Source organism: Lepus europaeus, chromosome 12 (genome assembly GCF_033115175.1).
Source record: "Lepus europaeus isolate LE1 chromosome 12, mLepTim1.pri, whole genome shotgun sequence".
Lineage (NCBI taxonomy): Eukaryota > Metazoa > Chordata > Mammalia > Lagomorpha > Leporidae > Lepus > Lepus europaeus.
The window spans coordinates 23,609,001-23,629,941 of record NC_084838.1 but is presented as its reverse complement, the minus strand read 5'-3'; the positions used below and the strand labels follow the sequence as shown (position 1 = coordinate 23,629,941).

The 20,941-nt window shown below is 39.7% G+C and overlaps 1 protein-coding gene across 1 annotated transcript in view; it reads right to left on the bottom strand.

The window, feature by feature from the left end:
• SVEP1 (sushi, von Willebrand factor type A, EGF and pentraxin domain containing 1) overlaps nucleotides 1-20,941 on the bottom strand; it is a 214,264-nt gene that overhangs the window by 96,438 nt on the left and 96,885 nt on the right. Inside the window, exons 10-18 of the mRNA XM_062207773.1 lie at nucleotides 16,973-17,080; nucleotides 16,090-16,221; nucleotides 15,002-15,196; nucleotides 13,054-13,175; nucleotides 12,194-12,302; nucleotides 7,019-7,183; nucleotides 5,716-5,949; nucleotides 4,637-4,798; nucleotides 2,288-2,449 (exon numbers count right to left, since the gene is read on the bottom strand). Coding sequence (XP_062063757.1) covers nucleotides 2,288-2,449; nucleotides 4,637-4,798; nucleotides 5,716-5,949; nucleotides 7,019-7,183; nucleotides 12,194-12,302; nucleotides 13,054-13,175; nucleotides 15,002-15,196; nucleotides 16,090-16,221; nucleotides 16,973-17,080 — 1,389 coding nt within the window. The remainder of the gene's footprint in view (nucleotides 1-2,287; nucleotides 2,450-4,636; nucleotides 4,799-5,715; nucleotides 5,950-7,018; nucleotides 7,184-12,193; nucleotides 12,303-13,053; nucleotides 13,176-15,001; nucleotides 15,197-16,089; nucleotides 16,222-16,972; nucleotides 17,081-20,941) is intronic.

The window sequence follows — 20,941 nt, the reverse complement described above, 5'->3', positions numbered from 1 at the left end:
GGTCATGTCATCTTGTCGCCCAAATAACCTTTCCTTCTTTTATGGACAAGCTCATAACAACAACAGCAACAAGTGGTTTGGAGCTTACTCTTCAGATAAAAATATTTTTTAAAAAATGAAAAGTTTTAGATTCTTGAATTTATAGTCATAAACTCAAGAATACTTAATGGCCTAAGTAGCTTAAAAGGAAAATGCACAGATTATATTACTTTAATATAATAATATACTTACTTACAATTGCTATATTAATAATATTTTAAGTTCAACATGCTAAAGAAATGTAAAAGTCATCTATTGGCAAGATATATGATAAATTGTACATCGTGTCCATAAAATAAAGTAATAGAAAAATAGAGAATATATATATGGGATCATTTCGAAATTCATACTTACACGTATTTAAGTTCAGAGTAGAATAGTGTTTATCCAGGCTAACAGGAGTGAGTGCTGAGTTTTGTTACTCCCAATTCTCACTCAGTGACAAGCAGAATGTGGTTTAAATTCTGCTTAGGAATATTAGGAGAAATGGGGGCAGTTACCAGAACTTCAGAGGCTTTCTGGAAATTTTAATTGCCTAATTACAATAATTCGATGTTAGACAAACCTCAAGGCTTATTCAGAAAGTTAAAGACAAGAATTGCAAATATGAACTTGCTTCACTGTAAATATCCTAGTTTCTTTTGTGGTTGCAGTAAGTGGGGGTAGGGAGAGAAATTTTTACTGCAGCTTTATTCCAAAATTAGTTTGTGTATTGACAAAATAAAAGACCCTTTAGAAGATTGTATTTTAACCATAATGCGAAACTTTGTTTGACTTTAAAAAAAAAATCCAAAGCTGGTATTGCCCAACAGATGTGGTTTGTGAGTTCCAGTTGGATCCTACTAAATTCTTTTCTTAACCCTTCAGTGAACCATTAGGCTTATGAAGATTAGAGGCCTAGTTCTTCATGTCCAACACTTATCTACCATGATTCTACTAGACTGAGATAACTTAAACAGATGGGGTATATAACAACCTACGTTTCAGAGTACTCTAGGTTTTCATTTATCATTCCTCTGATGGTACAAAACTAATGAGGATGACATTTCCCAAGATACAGTGCGGGCCACTCCCCTCACCACCACCACACACAAAGGCCCCCATGTAGTTGTTTTCTATGGAGCTCAGTCTCACTTGATAAAGGAAAGCTTTCTAATATGGGGATTGCCATAGACCTTAGGGTTTTAAATACATGTTTAGAGAATGAGGGATACAGTTAAATTAAAATAACTTCTCAGCTGGGCATGCTTATTTCATCCTTAGTGATGTGGTAGAAGTTGGCCAACATCTTTGCATTTTTAATCCAGTTCCACCAATTTTGAAAAGCAGTTGCAATTTTTTTGAGCTTATAGAACTAGAGTAACCTTGACCATCAACCTACTTTCACAGTCGATCTAAGTTGTCAAATTTCATTTTTGTTCACATCTTTAGGAGTATTTTACTGGAAAACTATATTCAATAGAGATGTCAATCAGAAATACAAGTATTAAAAATTCCAACATTTATATGAGCATTTGCATTTAAACCAACGGTTCTCAGTGTGAAGAATCAGAATTACCTGAAAACTTGCTAAAAATGCATATTCCTAGGCACCTCCCCAGCGCTGAGTCAAAACTCTGGGGAATGAAGCCCAGAGATCTGTTGAGTCACACACACTCACTACTGAGAATTCATGAAGTAGCTCTTAACTTTTCTTGTTCTTTTAGAATCACCCAGGGTCAACTTCAAAAAGAAAACCAATGAATGCCCAGCTGCTGCCAGTTAAACCAGAGTCTCTTCGAGTGGAGACTGGCTTCAGTGTTGTAAAAATACTGCCATAGATATGAGGATGACCTAAGCAACTTGAGCAAATAATCACTCAGGAAAACCTTCAGATCACAGGGGATGAAATGTCATCATTCACAGGACAACACAATTTAGAGTCTCAAGGAACACCGGACAGGATCTCATTTTTAAATGAGGAAACTAGCTTCCTGGTCTATTGTATTTCTACCATACCATGAAGCCACACGTATTTTACTGTTTGACACCTGAGAACAAACCCTGTACTTCTGTGCTCCTAATAACAAGACCTCTGTTTATACTTAAGTACTGATTGTCTGACTCTAAGAACTCTCCTAGAAGAGACAGTTGTTTACATTCTTTGCTTACAGTAGACCTATGGTTTTGCTGAAAATATTCCACTTCTCCATGCACGCACATTATCTAGTAGGTGTAAAGAAATATCAGTGTCTAAAGCTTTGATAACCTCCACAGGCAGAAATGTCCACAGCTCCTCTCTTCACAGTTGAAGTGTTCTCTGGACATAAGAGGCAGCTCCGGGAACCAACTGCTGGCTGATAAGTGCCCAGGGGACATGATTCACAAGTCTCCAGCCCATTGGATGAGTAGGTGCCTTGTTTACACTGAGCTAAAAAGAAAAATGTTGCATGATTAGTAAAAGTGATATGAATCTGCTCAAACTTAGCTGTGCAGGATAGGCTTCTGTGCATTTGAATTCAGCATAGAACAAGGGACATGAAGAACTCCTGTTAGCCACACACACACAATATAGAGTTCCAGGCTCCTGACCCCTACTAAATTTTAGGCTTGTTTCCAGTTACTTCTGTTATTTCTTATCACAGTATCTGACACATAGAATGTGTTCAATAAGTAGTTAGATACATTCCAGAAAGTCAATCTCATAAGAACAAGTCATACACTGGGGAACTTGTTCATGTAGAAGTTCTCAATTCTTACACTATTCTCCTGGGTGAGAGAAACAAAACCCCATATTGGGTTAGAACCTTATATCCACCACAGCACTTTTGCAGCTCCAACAAGAACTGGCTTTGGCACCTCCTCCTACCTGTAAGCACAATTCATTTGAGGGCTGGTAGGGAGCACAAAGTCCATTAAAATTTTAAAAAGAAAAAAAAAGTTGTATTGGAAGCAAAGACAACAGCAATTCAGAGATGAAATGCATCAGAACAAACTCAATACAAAGTATGAAAGACTCAAATAAAAAAAATGCAAAACATGACCAAAGGACACAAAAGAAGGCACCAACTCATAGACCCAACTATTTACATGTTGGCCACTGAAACATATTGGAAAGAAGCACTATGAAGTCACTGTCTGTACCTGCAGATAGGAAATAACCTCAGTATTTGTTCATTGAACTGGTCCATAAAATATATACTTGGATTTGTCAAAAAAAAAAAAAAGAAAGAAAGAAATTAGTGCTATCCTGCTGTCCAGAGAGGCAAAGCAGCTTTCTAAAATTCCTGACAACAGCTTACGGTAGAGAAGGACTGGGGCCAGAAGCCCTGACTCTCAGGACATTGCCTTTTCTTTCTGCCCTTGAACTTCAAAGGTGCTCCTATCAGCACTGCTAGCATTTTTAGTGCATTTCCAGTCACCTAGCTCTGCCCTGGAGTTTATATTTGTCAGTAAGCATCTGCACCTGCTTTGCAATAATGCAAAGAGCAGCAATTTTGAAATTCCTTATTTTAGGTGTGTCTTTTGTAACCTTAATTAGGGAAGAAAGTGCTTCCACCTGAAACTCTCACAGAGCCTAATAATGGAAATATTTTGAAAACATAGCATATTTTAGTAGTAAGCATATGTGTTCGTGTATTTCCAAGAAAGTGGAGAATTTGTCTCACCACATCAAACACTATTCTAACAAAAAGGAATCCAGTGACTGCTAAGTGTCATGAATGTCCGTTCTACTAATTATTGTAGAAAAAAATGTCTTCTTGTATCAAGAAAAAAAATTTGGGTAAATTGATAAATGTGGATTGGAGTTTGGTTTAGAGAGAACAATGGATTATTTCCATAAGGAAAGACAAATGAACTTTTTTAAAGTAGGGGAAGCATCAAGGTAATATTTATAATTAAAATACAGAATGAATGAATGAATAAATAAATAATATTGCATTCAGTTGTGCTCTTATTTCATCCTCTTGGCCATGGAGATTCCAAAACTGTGACAGGGTTCACAATACCCTACAGCAACATCTGGTAGCTGGGTGCACTGGGTATTTTAACCAGAAGGAAATTAAGAAAGCCACAGAAGCATGAAGTTCTCTGCCCTCTGCCTGCCCTTCTCCCCAAATAATTTTTTTTTGGCAGGCAGAGTTAGACAGTGAGAGAGAGAGACAAAGAGAAAGGTCTTCCTTCTGTTGGTTCATCCCCCAAATGGCCACCCTCATGTGAGAGACGCCCACCCTCTACTCAGAGGAAAGTCAAGTCCTTTCCTCTGAAAACACAGGGACACAAGGCAGAATCTGCACAAACAGCTTTGCTAAATTCTCCCCTCTGCCCTATTTATTGCCATCTGACCACACCCCCTTTGTCCAATCACAGCTCTCCACAAATACCCACTTTTTCATCAGACTTAGCATAAAAATACACGTTTCCTTGTTTCTTGGGGTCTTCACTTCTGAAGGCTCTCCTGTTTTGTACAGTGTACGCTATCACTTTCTTTTGGTCATCTGTCTTTGTTATAGGGCCATGGCCCTATAGTGATAAGTGAAGACAATAAACCTTGCTTCCCTTACGGCTGGAAACAAAACTCCGTTGCCTCTGGTCAAAAAGTCCACTAAGCCTCTACCTTTACATTCTGAGATGCTTCTGGAATGGAGATACTCAGTGTGGGTCCCAGGGGGACACAGCTTGCACTCAAGCTGTCCTTCTTCATCTTGGTAGGATCCCTTCCGGCAGCTTTCGCAGACAGAATGCTCCGCAGAGTAATAGGTCCCCAGAGGGCAATTGACTGTAGAGAAAACCAACAGGAAACACGGACTGACATAAGCAGCAGTCCTGACACACAAAGGGGCTCTCTGTCCTACGGCATGACAGGAAGAAAGCATGCTTCCAGCTATTATTCCTTATGGGTGAAAGACTTCCTGAAATGCATTCCTATAAGACAACGGTTTACTCACTCATTTTGGAGAAAATTCAACATTTTGTTCATCAAGCTTACAGCTTATGTGATGGGGGCTTTAAGCATGGGTTAAAATTAAGATAAACCAAATCATCATTGATTTAGCATCATTACATTGTGAACTTTAAAATGGTTAAGTTTATGTTATGTGAATTTTTTTTTTAACCTCAATTTAAGAAAAGTAGCTCAAAATAGTTCATTGGAGTTGGCTGCCTGGGTGGAAATCTTTGCTACACCATGTAGTGTTTTAATGGGTAAGACATATTGGGTAAGTTCTTCGTCTCTCTGGTTTCAAGGTCCTCATCTGTAATTCGTGCATAATAATCATTGTAGCTCAGAAAAGAGCTGCACAGAATTAAATGCTGGATGCTCCACAGACACACAGAAGGGAAATTATTATTGGAGCTACCGCTGAAAGCTACTGGGTCTAAAGCTCTCCAAATAGAAGTAGGATTTAAGCCCCTCACTTAGATTCCTTGTCCTGCTTAGTAGTGGTTCCTTAGGCTCTTGAGGCAAAAGGCTAATGAAAACAACTGCACAATAGCAACATGTCTGTTTCATTACCCTTTGTAATTGTGAGATAGCTCTGCCCACATTATCCCTTTATAATTGTGAGATACATTTATATATTATATATATATATACATTTATAATTGTGAGATACCATTTATAATTGTGAGATAGCTCTGCCCATCTCATTGGATCCAACACGCATGACATATTTGTGATGCCAGGGACAATCTTACCACACATACGCCCTCGTAGCACTGAGCCTGGCCTACAGAATAGGAAAGCCTTTTCTGTCTCTAATGAATTGCTTTCCACCACAAGCATTTCAGAGGCAAGCTGGAAGGAATACATGGGCTCTTTATTGAGGGTCCTTTTCAGCCGATTCGTGATAGTCTCCAGGGTCTTAATGAGTCGTTGCTGATTTTCCAATTCAAGGGTATCATTTCGTTCATCTGGTAATGGCACACTAGCTGAGATAAAAACAAAGCACAATAAAACATAACCCATACAGACGGTGTTGCAGCAAGTCATTTGTAGCTAGATTTTACCAAAAAGAAATTGAACAACTAGTACATGGATAATATTAACAAATATAATTTGTTTTAATTCTTCTCTTATATGCTAGGTCCACATCACTCACATATTTTTTTTTGGGGGGGGAGTCTTCATTATAATATTAAATGGCTATAAATTTTTTTCCTTTTAAAAGCATGCCCAGTGCAGTGGCACAGTGGGTTAACTGAAGCGCTGGCATCCTATATGGGCACTGGTTGGAGATCGGCTGCTCCATTTTTGATCCAGATCTCTGCTGTGGCCTGGGAAAGCAGTAGAAGATGGCCCAAGTTCTTGGGCCCCTGCACCCGTATGAGAGACCTGGAAGAAGCTCCTGGCTCCTGGCTTCAGATCAGCATAGCTCTGGCTATTGTAGCCAATTGGGGAGTGAACCATCAGATGGAAGACCTCTCTCTCTCTCTCTCTCTCTCCTCTCTCTCTCTGCTTCTCCTCTCTCTGTGTGTAACTCTTTAAAAAAAAAATTAATTAAAAAAAAAAAAGCATGCCTTAGTTCATCATGCCAGGATGAGAACAAAGTGGCTTTCTTGTTGCTGTGGGAACCATAAATTGCACCTATCAAAAAATGAGCAGTAGGTGCTTAGCCTAGGAGTTAATAGGTCCATGTCCCACATCAGAGTACCAGGTCTGCTTCCCCATTCCAGCTTCCTGCTAATGGAGACCCTGGGGGCAGTGGTGATCCCCAAGTAGTTGGAGCCTTAGCACCCCTTTGGGAGATGTGGATTGAGGTCCCAGCTTTTGGCTGCAGGCACTTGGGGAATGAATAACCACATGCAATCAATATCCCTCTCCCCACCCCTCCCACCCTGCTTCTCAAATAAATAAAAATAAAAATGACAAGACTTATTGATTAATGTGTTCTCTCTAACTCTCAGCTCCGAGATCCTTCCCTGGTAACGATAATAAACGAGAGACTTGAGAAATAAGTTGCCAACCAAGAATTTCACATAATATTGTTTTTCTCCTTACCTGTGATGTTGAAAATAAACTTAATTTTGTGGTCAGATGATGGGATATTTCTTTTAATCCGCGATGATCTGGCTTTGTCAATACTCATGGGTGTTTCTTGCACAGTGTCCAAGAAGTCATGGTAAGAGTAACCCAGCCTGTTGGCTGCACCCCAACCACCAGGTCCTGAACAGTTGGGACAGAGAAACAAAAGGTCATACAGTTGCATCTTCATCAATGTTTAGATTCTAGTGTTGTCATAAGCCAAATTGTACTTGATCATCCCCTAAACTGACCATAATGTACCGCATCTAGGACTTGGTCTATAATCTTATATCTGGGGCACTTCTAATTTAATTTAGATTATCAATTAATTATACTAAAAGAGGAAAGGAAAGTCTCTATGGGGCTAGTGAGGCATTTCTATCATTCTATCTCTGAGTTAGTAGTTAGCCGTCTCTCTTAGCTTTATAGGTAAACAGGAGGCAGGGACAGCACTCTACCCAATTCTTATTTCCCTTCAAAGGTTATTCCACTAAATAAAGTTGGTTTTATAACTTTGTAAACCTAAAACATATTTCCTTTTGTGAATATCATTCTACATTGTGTTTTAAAGTGGGGGTAGTTTCCAAGGGTAGCATGTATGTTAAATGTTTATCTAATGCACCACACTGCATGCGCCATGGATGTAGGAGGATCCTCAGATAACCTTGATACCACTGTGATGGACTTCATGGGTTTAGATTGTGGTTTCTCTGCTTATGAGGAATGGTTGTATAATCTTAGTCAAGTTACTTCCCTCTTTCTGAATCTTGATTTCTTTATAAATTGAGATAATGAGTCTTACCTCATAAGGTTTCCTGTGGACTAAATGAAACAATTCATATGGATCATCTAGCTCAGTATTTGATTCATTGTAAAACCTCAGTAAATGATATAAATATTGTTCTGGCCATACTGTTGGTTAGTTATGTGCTTTAGACACTCAATTATATGAATGTGAACCATCCATTTGATTTCTGAATTTTTTTGTTTTAATTATGCTTTTGGCTATTAAATTAACTGGGATCAATATTTTTGTCTTTTAACTTAAATGTTTCCCCACAAGTATCATGGAGCTATGCTAGAGAAAATGAGCAAAGGAAATATATTAAAAAGTAAAATGTTTCTATAAATATATAAGCATATATCACGCATAATATATATTAATATATATTATATATTATATACTTAAATATAATAAAAACAAATAGTACACTGTTAATAAATTAAGATTAGGCATATACTTTTTGGTAATCTTTTTTCAACTTTCTCAACAACATATTATGGAGTTTCTGTGTATAATATTATCTTCTACAGCTATATCACAAACAACTGATTGGTTTCTATTTTCAGAGTTTTAGATAATTTTAAAATTTCAGAATATCCTTGTACATACAGTACTTTATCAAAGCTAAGATACCATCAGTGAGAAGACACATGTATTTTCAGAAATGCCTATATGAAAAATGAACATCTCTGTGCTGATAAAGTGTAGCACATTTTTATACACTGGCATTATTATCTTTTTTTTTTTTTTTTTAATTTTTGACAGGCAGAGTGGACAGTGAGAGAGAGACAGAGAGAAAGGTCTTCCTTTTGCCGTTGGTTCACCCTCCAATGGCCGCCGCGGTAGCGCGCTGCGACCGGCGCACCACGCTGATCCGATGGCAGGAGCCAGGTGCTTATCCTGGTCTCCCCTGGGGTGCAGAGCCCAAACACTTGGGCCATCCTCCACTGCACTCCCTGGCCACAGCAGAGAGCTGGCCTGGAAGAGGGGCAACCGGGACAGGATCGGTGCCCCGACCGGGACTAGAACCCGGTGTGCCGGCGCCGCAAGGCGGAGGATTAGCCTGTTGAGCCACGGCGCCGGCCGGCATTATTATCTTGAAAAATACTGTTTGAAGAAGAATTTCTCTGTCTGAGTATATTAGGTGTTTTTAATCTTTGAAATGCATCTTGTTACATGACCTTCAATTTCTCCTCTCTATATAATATATGAATATAGTTTTTCCTTGTGCTTTTGCCAAATTTATTTAATTGTTCTATTAATATAAAGAGAACAGCTTTCATGTGTTTCATAGGTACAATGCTAAGAAGATGACCATACTTCCCTTCCTCCCTCCCTCAAGCCCTCTCCTTCCCTCTCTTATTTCCTTGCCATTAGTTTTTGCAAAGACATAATTTAATCCACTGTATAATCATAGTCTTAATTCACCACTAACCATAATATTCAACAAGTGAAAAGTAGGATGACCACCATTCCACAGGAGTATGAACAAGGGCTAAAAACGATAATTATAACACAAGATGTCTGTTTCATTCCTATATATTTTCTTGTATTCTGAATTAAATGCCACACATCAGAGAAAACATGATATTTGTCTTTTTGAGCCTGGCTTATTTCACTAAGCATAATGGCTTCCAGTTGCATCCATTTTATTGCAAAAGACAGGATTTCATTCCTTGTGATGGTTGAGTATTATTCTATAGTGTATATATATATATATATATATATTCTATAGTGTGTATATATATATATAGTGTATATATATATTCTATAGTGTATATATATAAATGTGGTATAACATTTAACTTTGAATGTTATGATTTTTGTTTTGATAATCTGACAGGTCAAAAGTGGCATCTCACTTTTAGTTTTAATTTGAATTATATTATCATTATGAAATTAAACCAACTGTAACATTTTTATTGGCCCTCTGTTTCTCATGCAATACGACTTGTCAAGGTGTTATATATATTTTTTTTTTGAAAGGCAGAGATGGAGAAACAGTGATAAAGGGGGAGAGAGAGAGACAGGAAGAAAGAAAGAGACAGAGAGAGAGAGCATCCTCCACCTGCTGGTTCACCCCCTCAAGTGGCTGGGGTTGGGCCAAACCTAAGCCAGAAGCCAGGAACTCTAACCTCGTCTCCCACATGGTGGCAGGAACCCAAGTACTTGGACCATGACCTGTTGCCTCCCAAGCACATTAGCAGGAAGCTGGATGGGAATTGGAGAGGAGACTGGATCCCAGGCACTCTGATATGGGAGGTGGGTATCCCAAGCAGCAGCCTGCCCCACTACAATGCATTGCCCACCCCTGCCATAAATAATGTATTGATACAGTGACTCTCCACCAGAAAACACTGGGGGAGGAATGCTCTGCCTGAATCTAGAAAAACTACCACTTGGTTCTTATTATATGAGAAATACGTCCCATCTCAAAGCCTTAAGATGCTGACTCTCTACCTGTAGCCTTGTGACCTCAGAACCTACCTTGACACCTGGGAGGGGAAACCTGGGTCAAGGGCGACAGAAGAGGCTTGGTTATTTTGCATGTGCCAACTCTACTACCACGTCCACCTTATTTTTCCTTTCTAAAACTTTAATTTCCAAAATTTTTACTGAGGAATTATATATAATAGTCAAATATTGAAAATATCCCAAGTCTACCAAGAGGGAATTTTTTACATAAATTATAGCAAATTGATGAAATAATATGTGGTCATTACAATTATATTGAAATATAATAATTAATGAATAAAAATGTTTTCAATATAATGATTAAAATTCATGTCTACAAAATGGCATACACGTCTGTAATTATATCTAATCTATATCTAATTATCTATTACATTATCTAATTATATCTACATCTATTGTGGGTATGTGTGTGTATGTGTGTGTGTGTAGTAACAAAATTACTCCTGGATAGATTATCATGATCTCATTATTTGTTGTTAGCATTTATAGATTTTTTTCAACACATATATATGTGCAAATGATATTTTAAATATTTGAGAGGTCTAAAGCAATAATCAATATTACTTAATGCTGTGACCATTTCCAATGGGATATGTCAGAAACAAACAGAATATGTACTGTAATGTAAGTTAATATATAGTACCTTAGCCAACCTTGCAAGCACCTGTCCTTACTCATTTATCCTTTACAATGGCCCTATGATGTTCAGTACCCTTGAATACTGATTTTATAGGTGTCAAGACTAAGGCAAAGAGGGGTTTGATAACTTGCTCAGACCACACAGCCAGAATGTGTTGTAGCCAGGATTTGAACCCCTACAGTTGGTTGTGGAGTTCTTGTGTTTAACCACTACAGTACTTTGCTATCACTATGGTTTTTTCTCTCTTTTTAAAAAATTTCATTTAAGTTATACAAGTTTCATACATTTTATATATACAGATTCAGGAACATAGTGACACTTCCCCTACTCTCCCTTCTGCCCTGATCCAACCCTTCCTCCCTCCTCCCTCTCCCATTCCCACTCTTAATTTTTACAAAGATTTATTTTCAGTTTACTTAATGATAACATAGTTAATCCTACACTGAGTAAAAGAATTCAACAAATAGTATGAAGAGAAAAAAAAAAACCCACACTATTTCTCAACGGAAGAGACAAGGGTTGTAAACAATCATCGAATCCCAAAATGTCTATTTCACCCAATAACATACATTTCAGGTACTATGATTTTTAAACATTACTCTGGAAGTCCTGAGTAGTTTTATAAATATATAAAAATAAGAAGTATAACTGATAAAAAAAGATGATAATTTTGCTAATGAAAAGACCCAAGGAAGACAACTGAAATCTAGAAATATTTGGGCATTGAATTCTATGGCAAGATACACAATGAATAAACAAATTAATGGATCAATAAATAAATAAATAAAATTCACACACTATACTTAGCAATAGCATACATTAAAAATAAAAATTCCACTAAAGCTATATTTACTTGAATACATTGAATTTTAACATAGTCTCAGTAGGGAATCTGAATACTTTTCATGTGTAACTATTTCAAATTAATGGTTTAATTGTAACATTAATTGAAAGCCATGTAAAACTTGCTGCTGGCATTTTGAAACTATTATTTTCTAAGATATCATATAAATATTTGCATTTTATCATCAACATGTGAGTTCACTGCTATCATACTAAAGAAATTTGGTTAAGATTTAAAAATAATTTATTTATACTCAAATTTAGTATACCTATGATGACCATTAAATGTTATTACATTATATAGCCATCCCCGAATATTTTATGAATAACTTAATCCAAGTTAATTTTCCCCAGTTTTCTGGAACCATTTTATTTTGCAGATCAAAGTGACACTCAATAATTTAATTACCGATTGCAAAGCCATTTTCATAGTCATAATTATATTCCAGGCAGTACTTTTTGGTCAGATCCTCCAGTCTGCAGTCGATGTCATCAGCATCACTACAAAATGATGGCACCTGTGAATAAAACCGTGAAAGGATAAAATGTAAATCGTGTGCCTGTGCGCTCTGGATGTGCCCTTTGCTCCCCTGCCACGGTGGCTCCATCAGCAGGAGGCAAGGAGGGCCCCATGGCTCGGCACATCCCTGAGAAGTTTCCTGAACCTCCTCTACTTCCTCCCTACAGCTCCTCCCAGCTTGTAGGCCACCAGGATTCTTCTCATATCTTTTGTATGTTTCTCTCACCACTAGAAGCCCAGAACTCTTGGGATATTCTTGTCTCTGAATTTTCACCCCAAATGGTTCTTTGGGTCCTTTCGGTGACCTTATCTGTTTGCTACCCTATTCCTGTCCTGCGGATGTTCCCAGAACCCTCCGTGCTTCCCCATGGAATGCCTGCTCCCTTGCATGCTGCCTCCTCAATGTGCTTGCCTGGCGAACCCTGAAAGAACTTCAAAAATTTCATGGAAAATGAAATCAAAAGGTAAGTTTATTTTGATACAAAAGAATGCCATCCTGGAGTGCCTGGGTTTGAGCTCTGGCTTGACTTCAGCTTCTTGCTAAGGCAGACCATGGGAAGCAACAGGGGTGGTTCAGGTCGTTGGATTTCCCATGTAGGAGATACGGATTGCGTTCTCACCTCCAAGCTTTGGCCCCGGCCCTGTCATGGCTGTTGTGAGCATTTGGGGATAACCTAGTAGATGAGAGCACTCTCTCAGATAATAAATAATAATAAATGACAGAGAGCAGAGGGATCTTACTGACGTACCATTTTTCCCAAAGTAGTCTCAAAGGCTTCAGAAAACTTCTTCAACAGGTCCGTGTCATCACAGCGAGTTGCTCTGTACAGCATCTCAAAGGACTTAAACCCATGGTTTGCAAAACGTTTTACTGAAAAATATTGGGCAAAGTAGGTTCAGTTGGTTAGTGTTGTCAAAAACAAAGATTTAACCTTCTTTGGAATAATGAAAACGATATTTGAATCCTGATAATGATTGGTGAGATTATTATGAAAGCAAGAGATGACAGTTAAAGGAAGCTTCTAGTCATTAATGGGTCCAAATAATTCATGAACCAAGTAGTAGTTCCCTGATGAGGAGTTTGCTTTTGAGATATTATTCTTTTCTTTTCAATCATGTAAAAAAGTATTTTAGGGAATAAGCAACATAAAAATGATCTCTACTGTATTCCTGAGAATTCTGAAAACTCTTGGCTGAGCCATTCATATTTTATATAGATATATAGCACACTTAATTATGTTATATTTCCACAATAGACAATGAAAAATTTCTTTAATCTTTTTTTTTTTTTTTTTGACAGACAGAGTGGATACTGAGAGAGAGAGAGACAGAGAGAAAGGTCTTCCTTTCTGCTGTTGGTTCACCCTCCAATGGCCGCTGCGGCCGGTGCATCTCGCTGATCCGAAGCCAGGAGCCAGGTACTTCTCCTGGTCTCCAATGCGGGTGCAGGGCCCAAGGACTTGGGCCATCCTCCACTGTCTTCCCCGGCCATAGCAGAGAGTTGGCCTGGAAGAGGGGCAACCGGGATAGAATCCGGGGCCCCGACTGGGACTAGAACCCGGTGTGCTGGCGCCGCAAGGGCAAGGCGGAGGATTAGCCTGTTGAGCCACGGCACCGGCCCTGACAATGAAAAATTTCTAAATATTATGTGTACTCATATTTCCTCAAATGAAAATTTTCATGGAGATAGATTTATCCTTGGATTCGTGACAATGCTCCTTAGCCTGCTATCTAATGTATGTGAAAGAGGTGAGTGATATTGCTTATATTTACTTCCATATTTTGGTAAAAATATTAGCTCGAGTAAGTGGACTTAACTCTTTTTCCAAGACATTGGCATTTCAACTGTACCTATGATGCTGGATCAAAGATTCCCTCCAGAGAATATTTATTTATCCTAGACCAAAATAATGGATTATTTTTATAAGAATACATATTCAAGATTATGGCATAGCGCTAAACCTGAATCAAATAAAAGTAGAACATGGCTGATTTATTTTATTCCATCATACATGTTGGGTCTTTTTTTTTTTTTTTGACAGGCAGGGTGGACAGTGGGAGAGAGACAGAGAGAGACACAGAGAGAAAGGTCTTCCTTTTGCTGTTGGTTCACCCTCCAATGGCTGCTGCGGCCGGCGTGCTGCGGCCAGCGCATCGTGCTGATCCGAAGCCAGGAGCCAGGTGCTTCCTCCTGGTCTCCCTTGCGAGTGCAGGGCCCAAGGACTTGAGCCATCCTCCACTGCCTTCCCGGGCCATAGCAGAGAGCTGGCCTGGAAGAGGGGCAACCGGGACAGAATCCGGTGCCCTGACTGGGACTAGAACCCAGTGTGCCGGCACTGTAAGGTGGAGGATTAGCCTATTGAGCCACAGCGCCGGCCAACATGTTGGGTCTTAACAGAAACTCTTCTGGAGTATGAGGCTTTAAGTTCGTGTTTATGGCTCAAGAGCCACATCCTGACCAGTCTCTTCAGATATTCCTGGTAAATGACAGTTCTGCCTTAGACTCAATCTCGTCCTAACAGCAATCCAATCTAGAACAGGATTGGTGGTTAATAGTTCATGACCAAGGAAGAGAAGTTCTCTCATTCATGAATATTTCAAATTGAGGCTCTTTTCCTTGTTAATAGTTAAGCACACACACACACACACCATGCACATTCACATACAGAAGGGATCCAGTACAAAGTGAAAACTCACTAGCACAGTCTGGCCATTCAGTGGAATATGGTGGTCGCCAGATACCGTCTTCAAAAGCACAATAGTACTTCTCAGTGGACCCTTCGGTGAAATCGTAGCCCTCCAAGCAAATCAAGGTGCAGTTAACTCCAGTCTTATCTTGCGCACACATGAATTCTCCATTTATAGGTGTAAATGGAACTTCACAGGGAGAACCTATATAAAAGAATTTCATTTTTATTTATAGAGAAGGGGAGAGAGAGAGAGAGAGAGAGAATATCTTCCAACCACACTGGTTCACTCCCTAAATGGCCACAATGGTCAGGGCTGTGCCAGGCTGAAGCCAGGAGCTAGGAGCTTCCAGGTCTCCCACATGGGTTCAGGAGCCCAAGTACTTGGGCCATCCTCTGCCATTTTCCCAGATGTATTAGCAGGGGATTGGGTTGGAAGTAGAGCAACCAGGACTAGAATCAGTGCCCATAAGGGATGCTGGTCTTGCAGGTGGTAGCTAACCTGTTGTTCCACAATGCCTGCCCCAAGAATTGCATTTTTCATATATAATATACGAAAAGTATAAGTTAAAGCCCAGGAGTTTAAGCTGAATTTTGGAAAGAACTCTTATCTACTACCACTCCTAGAAAAACTGTAACTCCAAGTCCTTAGCATGTGAGATTAGTAATGTCTGATTATTGCTTCCTGGATAGGGATATGTTAAAACCTGCACCTACGTATAACTGGAAACTTCACATATTTTATTCTGATTTGGGGTTATTATTTTGGCATTCCTTTAGTGCAAATAAGAAAATGGATAACATTATGTAACAAACATTTTCAGAATCTGTCTCTTCCATCATTCAAAATTAGGATCTTGACTATAACACTTTATAAACTTACCGAAAATGTTAACTAACTGCTAATGAACAAAAATCATGGAAGAAAACATTTCTGCCTATCTTAAATCCAGGAAATGTCAACTGGAAACCTAAATAAGATCCATCAGTATCCTAACTTTATAGTGCCTACAGTCTAACTTCACTTATAAGAGAGTATTACAGCAATCATATATATCACATGCCAAATGCTTTTTGAGGAGCTTATGAAGAGAATACCTTTGATGACAATGTGGATGTCACATGTCCTGTTATTGCCTGAGGGGTCAGTGGCTGTATACCACACTATGGTCTCCCCGTGAGGGAAAAGGTCTCCTTGTGTATGAGTTCTTGTGATGACCAATTCAGCTCCTAAAGAGGAAAGAAGGGACCCAATTTTGGGGTTACTGTTCTGTAGACATTTCATTAGTCTCTTATTTGAAGTTTCCTTTTCTATTTATGCAAATAAGTTGGAAAAGTGGGACATTTTATTTACATTGATCTGTCCTTGAGTAGAAAATATGATCCATTATTTATTCTATAACATAGAAATCATAGACTCAAAACTCCAGAAGATTAAGGCACTCTTGCTAAACAAATAATTTTCTTTCAATAACTCAGTCTGTTAGAAACTTCAGAGTTTAAGAAATATATTTAATTTTCATTTTTATCATTGTTTTCAGTGAAACCTTTAAAATGAACTTTCAATTGCTTACTAAAGTTTTTCTACTTTCCTACGTCTGTTTATAATTTGTTTGATAAATGTTTAGTAACTGAGCACATATTCAGAGAACTATACTACAGATACCAATAGAATATACACTTCATGCTTCAAGGACAATGTAAGTGTAGAGATTCAACAAATCCATTGCTTCAAGTGAAACACTCAGTAAAGTTTAATAAGTGTCCATTGAACACCGAATGAAGGAGAATCCCATGCGTAGGTAAGGCCAATAATGTTAAATTAATTATCCCAGCAATAAAACAACACATTACTTGGTAAAACCATTCATTCTTAGACAGTTGCTAATTGTTTTTTTCTCTTTTGTCCTTTTAAAAGATTTTTAAAATTTAAATATAAGTCAATGTTTCCATGTTGACAACAAAAGCCTTGAATTCTCACCTGAGTTGTCAGAGAACTGAGGCTCATCCCAGCTCGCAGCATGTTCCTTCTCTGAGACCTGGATCGGAGGTGGAGATCTGCACCGGTCTATTACAGGTGGTTCTACATCTAAAGAACAGGAAATCAGACACAAAAGTCACAGCTGATCTTTATACATGACAAGAGGGGTTGCAGGAGAGAATTAAAATTGCCTGTGTTGACAGAGAGCCTTGACCTTGTAAGAATCAAGGTTGGCCCTGCGACTGCTTTGATAGTAAGATAGATCTTATCCCTGATCCCAATATCAAAAGAAAGAGTTGGTGGACCAGCATTGTGGCACACCAAGTTATGTGATGCTTTCCATGCCAGCATCCCATGTGAGCTCCAGTTAGAGTCCACACTGCTCCATTTCCAACCCAGATTCCTGCTAATGTGCCTGGGAAGGCAGCAGAAGATGGTCTAGGTACTTGGGCCCCTGCCACCCATGTGAGTCATGTTGTAGAATAAGCAAGGTGTGTCACTGCTGCAAGGCCAGGAGGTTGTGTCCATAGGCAGAAGACTAGAGTTAGAGATTTCTAAGACTGATAAATTCTAGGTGAGGACAAAGAACAGGGTGTGGACCTGGGAGTGGGAACACAGAGAGATGACAAGCACAGCAGAAATTAAAAGATGCTGAACACTGGAATTCAGGTTGAGGGGTGTTTTGGGATCGAGTAGGTGAGCCAGGTTTCTTGTTTTCTTTTTTTTTTTTTTTTTAAAGATTTATTTAAGGCCAGTGCTGTGGCTTAACAGGCTAATCCTCCATCTTGCAGCGCCGGCACACAGGGTTCTAGTCCCGGTTGGGGTGCCGGATTCTATCCCGGTTGCCCCTCTTCCAGGCCAGCTCTCTGCTGTGGCCCGGGGGAAGGCAGTGGAGGATGGCCCAAGTGCTTGGGCCTTGCATCCGCATGGAGACCAGGAGAAGCACCTGGCTCCTGGCTTCGGATCGGCACGAAGTGCTGGCCGCAGCGGCCATTGGAGGGTGAACCAGCGGCAAAAAGGAAGACCTTTGTCTCTGTCTCTCTCGCTCACTATTTGAAAGTCAGGGGCCAGTGCTGTGGTGCAGCGGGTTAACACCCTGGCCTGAAGTGCTGGCATCCTATACGGGTGCTGGTTCAGATCTGGCTGCTCCACTTCCGATCCAGCTCTCTGCTATGGCCTGGGAAAGCAGTACAAGATGATCCAAGTCCTTGGGCCCCTGCATCCACGTGGGAGACCTGGAGGAAGCTCCTGGCTCCTGGCTCCTGGCTTCGGATCAGCGCAGCACCGGCTGTCACGGCCAACTGGGGAGTGAACCAGCGGATTGAAGACCTCTCTCTCTCTCTCTCTCTCTCTTTTTCTCTCCTCCTCTCTCTGTGTAACTCTGACTTTCTTTTTTTTACAAGATTTATTTATTTATTTGAAAGAGTTACACAGAGAGAGAAGGAGAGGCAGAGAGAGAGAGAGAGAGAGAGAGAGAGAGTCTTCCATCCACTGCTTTACTCTCCAATCGGCCGCGACAGCTAGAGCTGCGTCAATCTGAAGCCAGGAGCCAGGAAGTTCTTCCAGGTCTCCCATGTGGGTGCAGGGGCCCAAGAACTTGGGCCATCTTCTACTGCTTTCATAGGCCATAGCAGAGAGCTGGATTGGAAGAGGAGCAGCTGGGACTCAAAACGGCGCCCATATGGGATGCTGGTGCTACAGGCGGCAGCTTTACCTGCTACGTCACATCACCAGCCCCGAGCCAGGTTTCAAAGCTCTGACTAAGTATGGTGGAATTTTTAGGATATTGGTAAAAGGTATATAGGAAGTAATTTCAATACAATTATAGACTTTACACATTTTAAGTGTTCTTAATGCATACCTTTGTGGTTTGATGGAAATAGGACAAATATTCTTTTCCTAATTTTATAGGTCAGGAATTTTGAACAAGGCAAACTTAAGGAACTTGCCCGAGGTCATCAAGCTAGTAAATTATAGTCACACACTCTAGGAAAAAAAGTCTTACATAAAGGACCTATGTGGGTGGGACCCCAGTGGAAAGAATTGGCCACCAAAGCAGGAGGGACTTTTCTCTGAATGGAGGAGAGAAATTCTGCTTTGCTTATGGCCTTGTTGAGGTACTGGATCCAAAAGGCTTCCACAGCCAAGGCAGCTCATGTCAATAGCCCTGGGTGATCACTGATATCATATATAAGAGTGCAATTTGTTAAATACACAAGAGTCACTGTGCACTAACTTCCCATGCAGGATCTCTGTCCACAAAGAGCTGTATCATGAGACGTAACAGTAAAACTTGTTCTCAAGAATCACTTCCTTTTAGTGTATTAAAAGGAGGATATTATTATGTCTCATAAGTTTTTTTTATAGAAAGCTTTTATTTAATAAATATAAATTTCATAGGTACAACATTTGGATTACAGTGGTTCTTCCCCCTCATATCCATACTCCCACCCCCACTGCCATCCCACCTCCTACTCCCTCTCCCATCCCATTCTTAAGTCTCATTTTTAATTATCTTTATATACGGAAGATCAACTCTGTACTAAGTAAAGATTTCAACAGTTTGCACCCACACAGACACACAAAGTATAAAGTACTGTTTGAGGATTAGTTTTACCATTAATTCTCATAGTACAATACATTAAGGACAGAGGTTCTTCATGGGGAGCAAGTACACAGTGACTCCTGCTGTTGATTTAACAACTGACATGATGTTAGTGATTATCCGAAGCTCTTGTCATGAACTGCCAAGGCTTTATGGTAGCCTTTTGAGTCCACAAACTCTGACATTATTTAGACCAGGCCATAATCAAAGAGGAAGTTCTCTCCTCCCTTCAGAGAAAGGTACCTCCTTCTTTGATGGCCCCTTCTTTCCACTGGGATCTCACAGAGATCTTTCATGTAGGTCACTTCTTGCCAGTGTCTTGGCTTTCCATGCCTGAAATGCTCTCATGGGCTTTTTAGCCAGATCTGAATGCCTTAAGGGCTGATTCTGAGGCCAGACTGCTGATTAGGACATCTGCTATTCTATGAGTCTGCTGTGTGTCCTGCTTCCCATGTAGGATCATTCTCTCTTTTATAATTCTATCAATTACTATTAGCAGACACTGGTCTTATTTATGTGATCCCTTTGATACTTAATCCTATCTTTATGATCAGTTATGAACTTAAACTGATCACTTTAACTAGTAAGATGGCATTGGTAAGTTATAGTCATGTCTAAGAGCTCACAAAAGATATATCATCCTTGGGTTCTTCTTTAAAGACAATTAAGTTGCAAAAAGGAAAGAGGAGGCAGGAAGGAAGGGAAAAGAAGAAGGGGAAAAAAAAAAAAAGCAAAAACACCTTCAAGAAGCAGTAACAACAGCCCTTGCTTAGACTGCTGAGGAGCAGTTCCCTTCGTTTTTTTACCCCTCCTTCTCTCCCTCCCTCCCACTCTCCCTCCCTCCTTCCCTCCCTTCCTTCCTTTCTTTTCTCTTTCTTTCTCAGACCAAATGGCAGAGGGGAGAGGAAGAGGGGGAGTGGATGGGAGGATGGGGGCGGTGGGAAGAATTACTATGTTCCTAATGTTGTATTTATGAGATACATGCAAACAAATGAATCAAAAAAGGAAAGAAATTATAGCCACAAGCAGCAACAGCAGGCTATTTCTATCCATATTATATGAAAACATGTACTCTGAAATTAAATGGGTTGTACCTATGAGAACATATAGATTCCTACCTTAGCTAACTGTTATGAATAAATGCTGTCCTTTACATTTTTTTAAATATTTGGGTGGCAGAGAGACTGAGAGAGAGAGAGAGAGAGAGAGAGAGAGAGAGACCCATCCATTGGCTCACTCCTCAAATGCCTGCAATGGCCAAGGCTGGGTTGGGCTGAAGCTGGGAGCCAGGAATTCAGTCCTGGTCTCCCACATTGGTGGCAAGAATTCAATTACTTTAGCCAGAGCAGCTGCCTCCCAGGGTC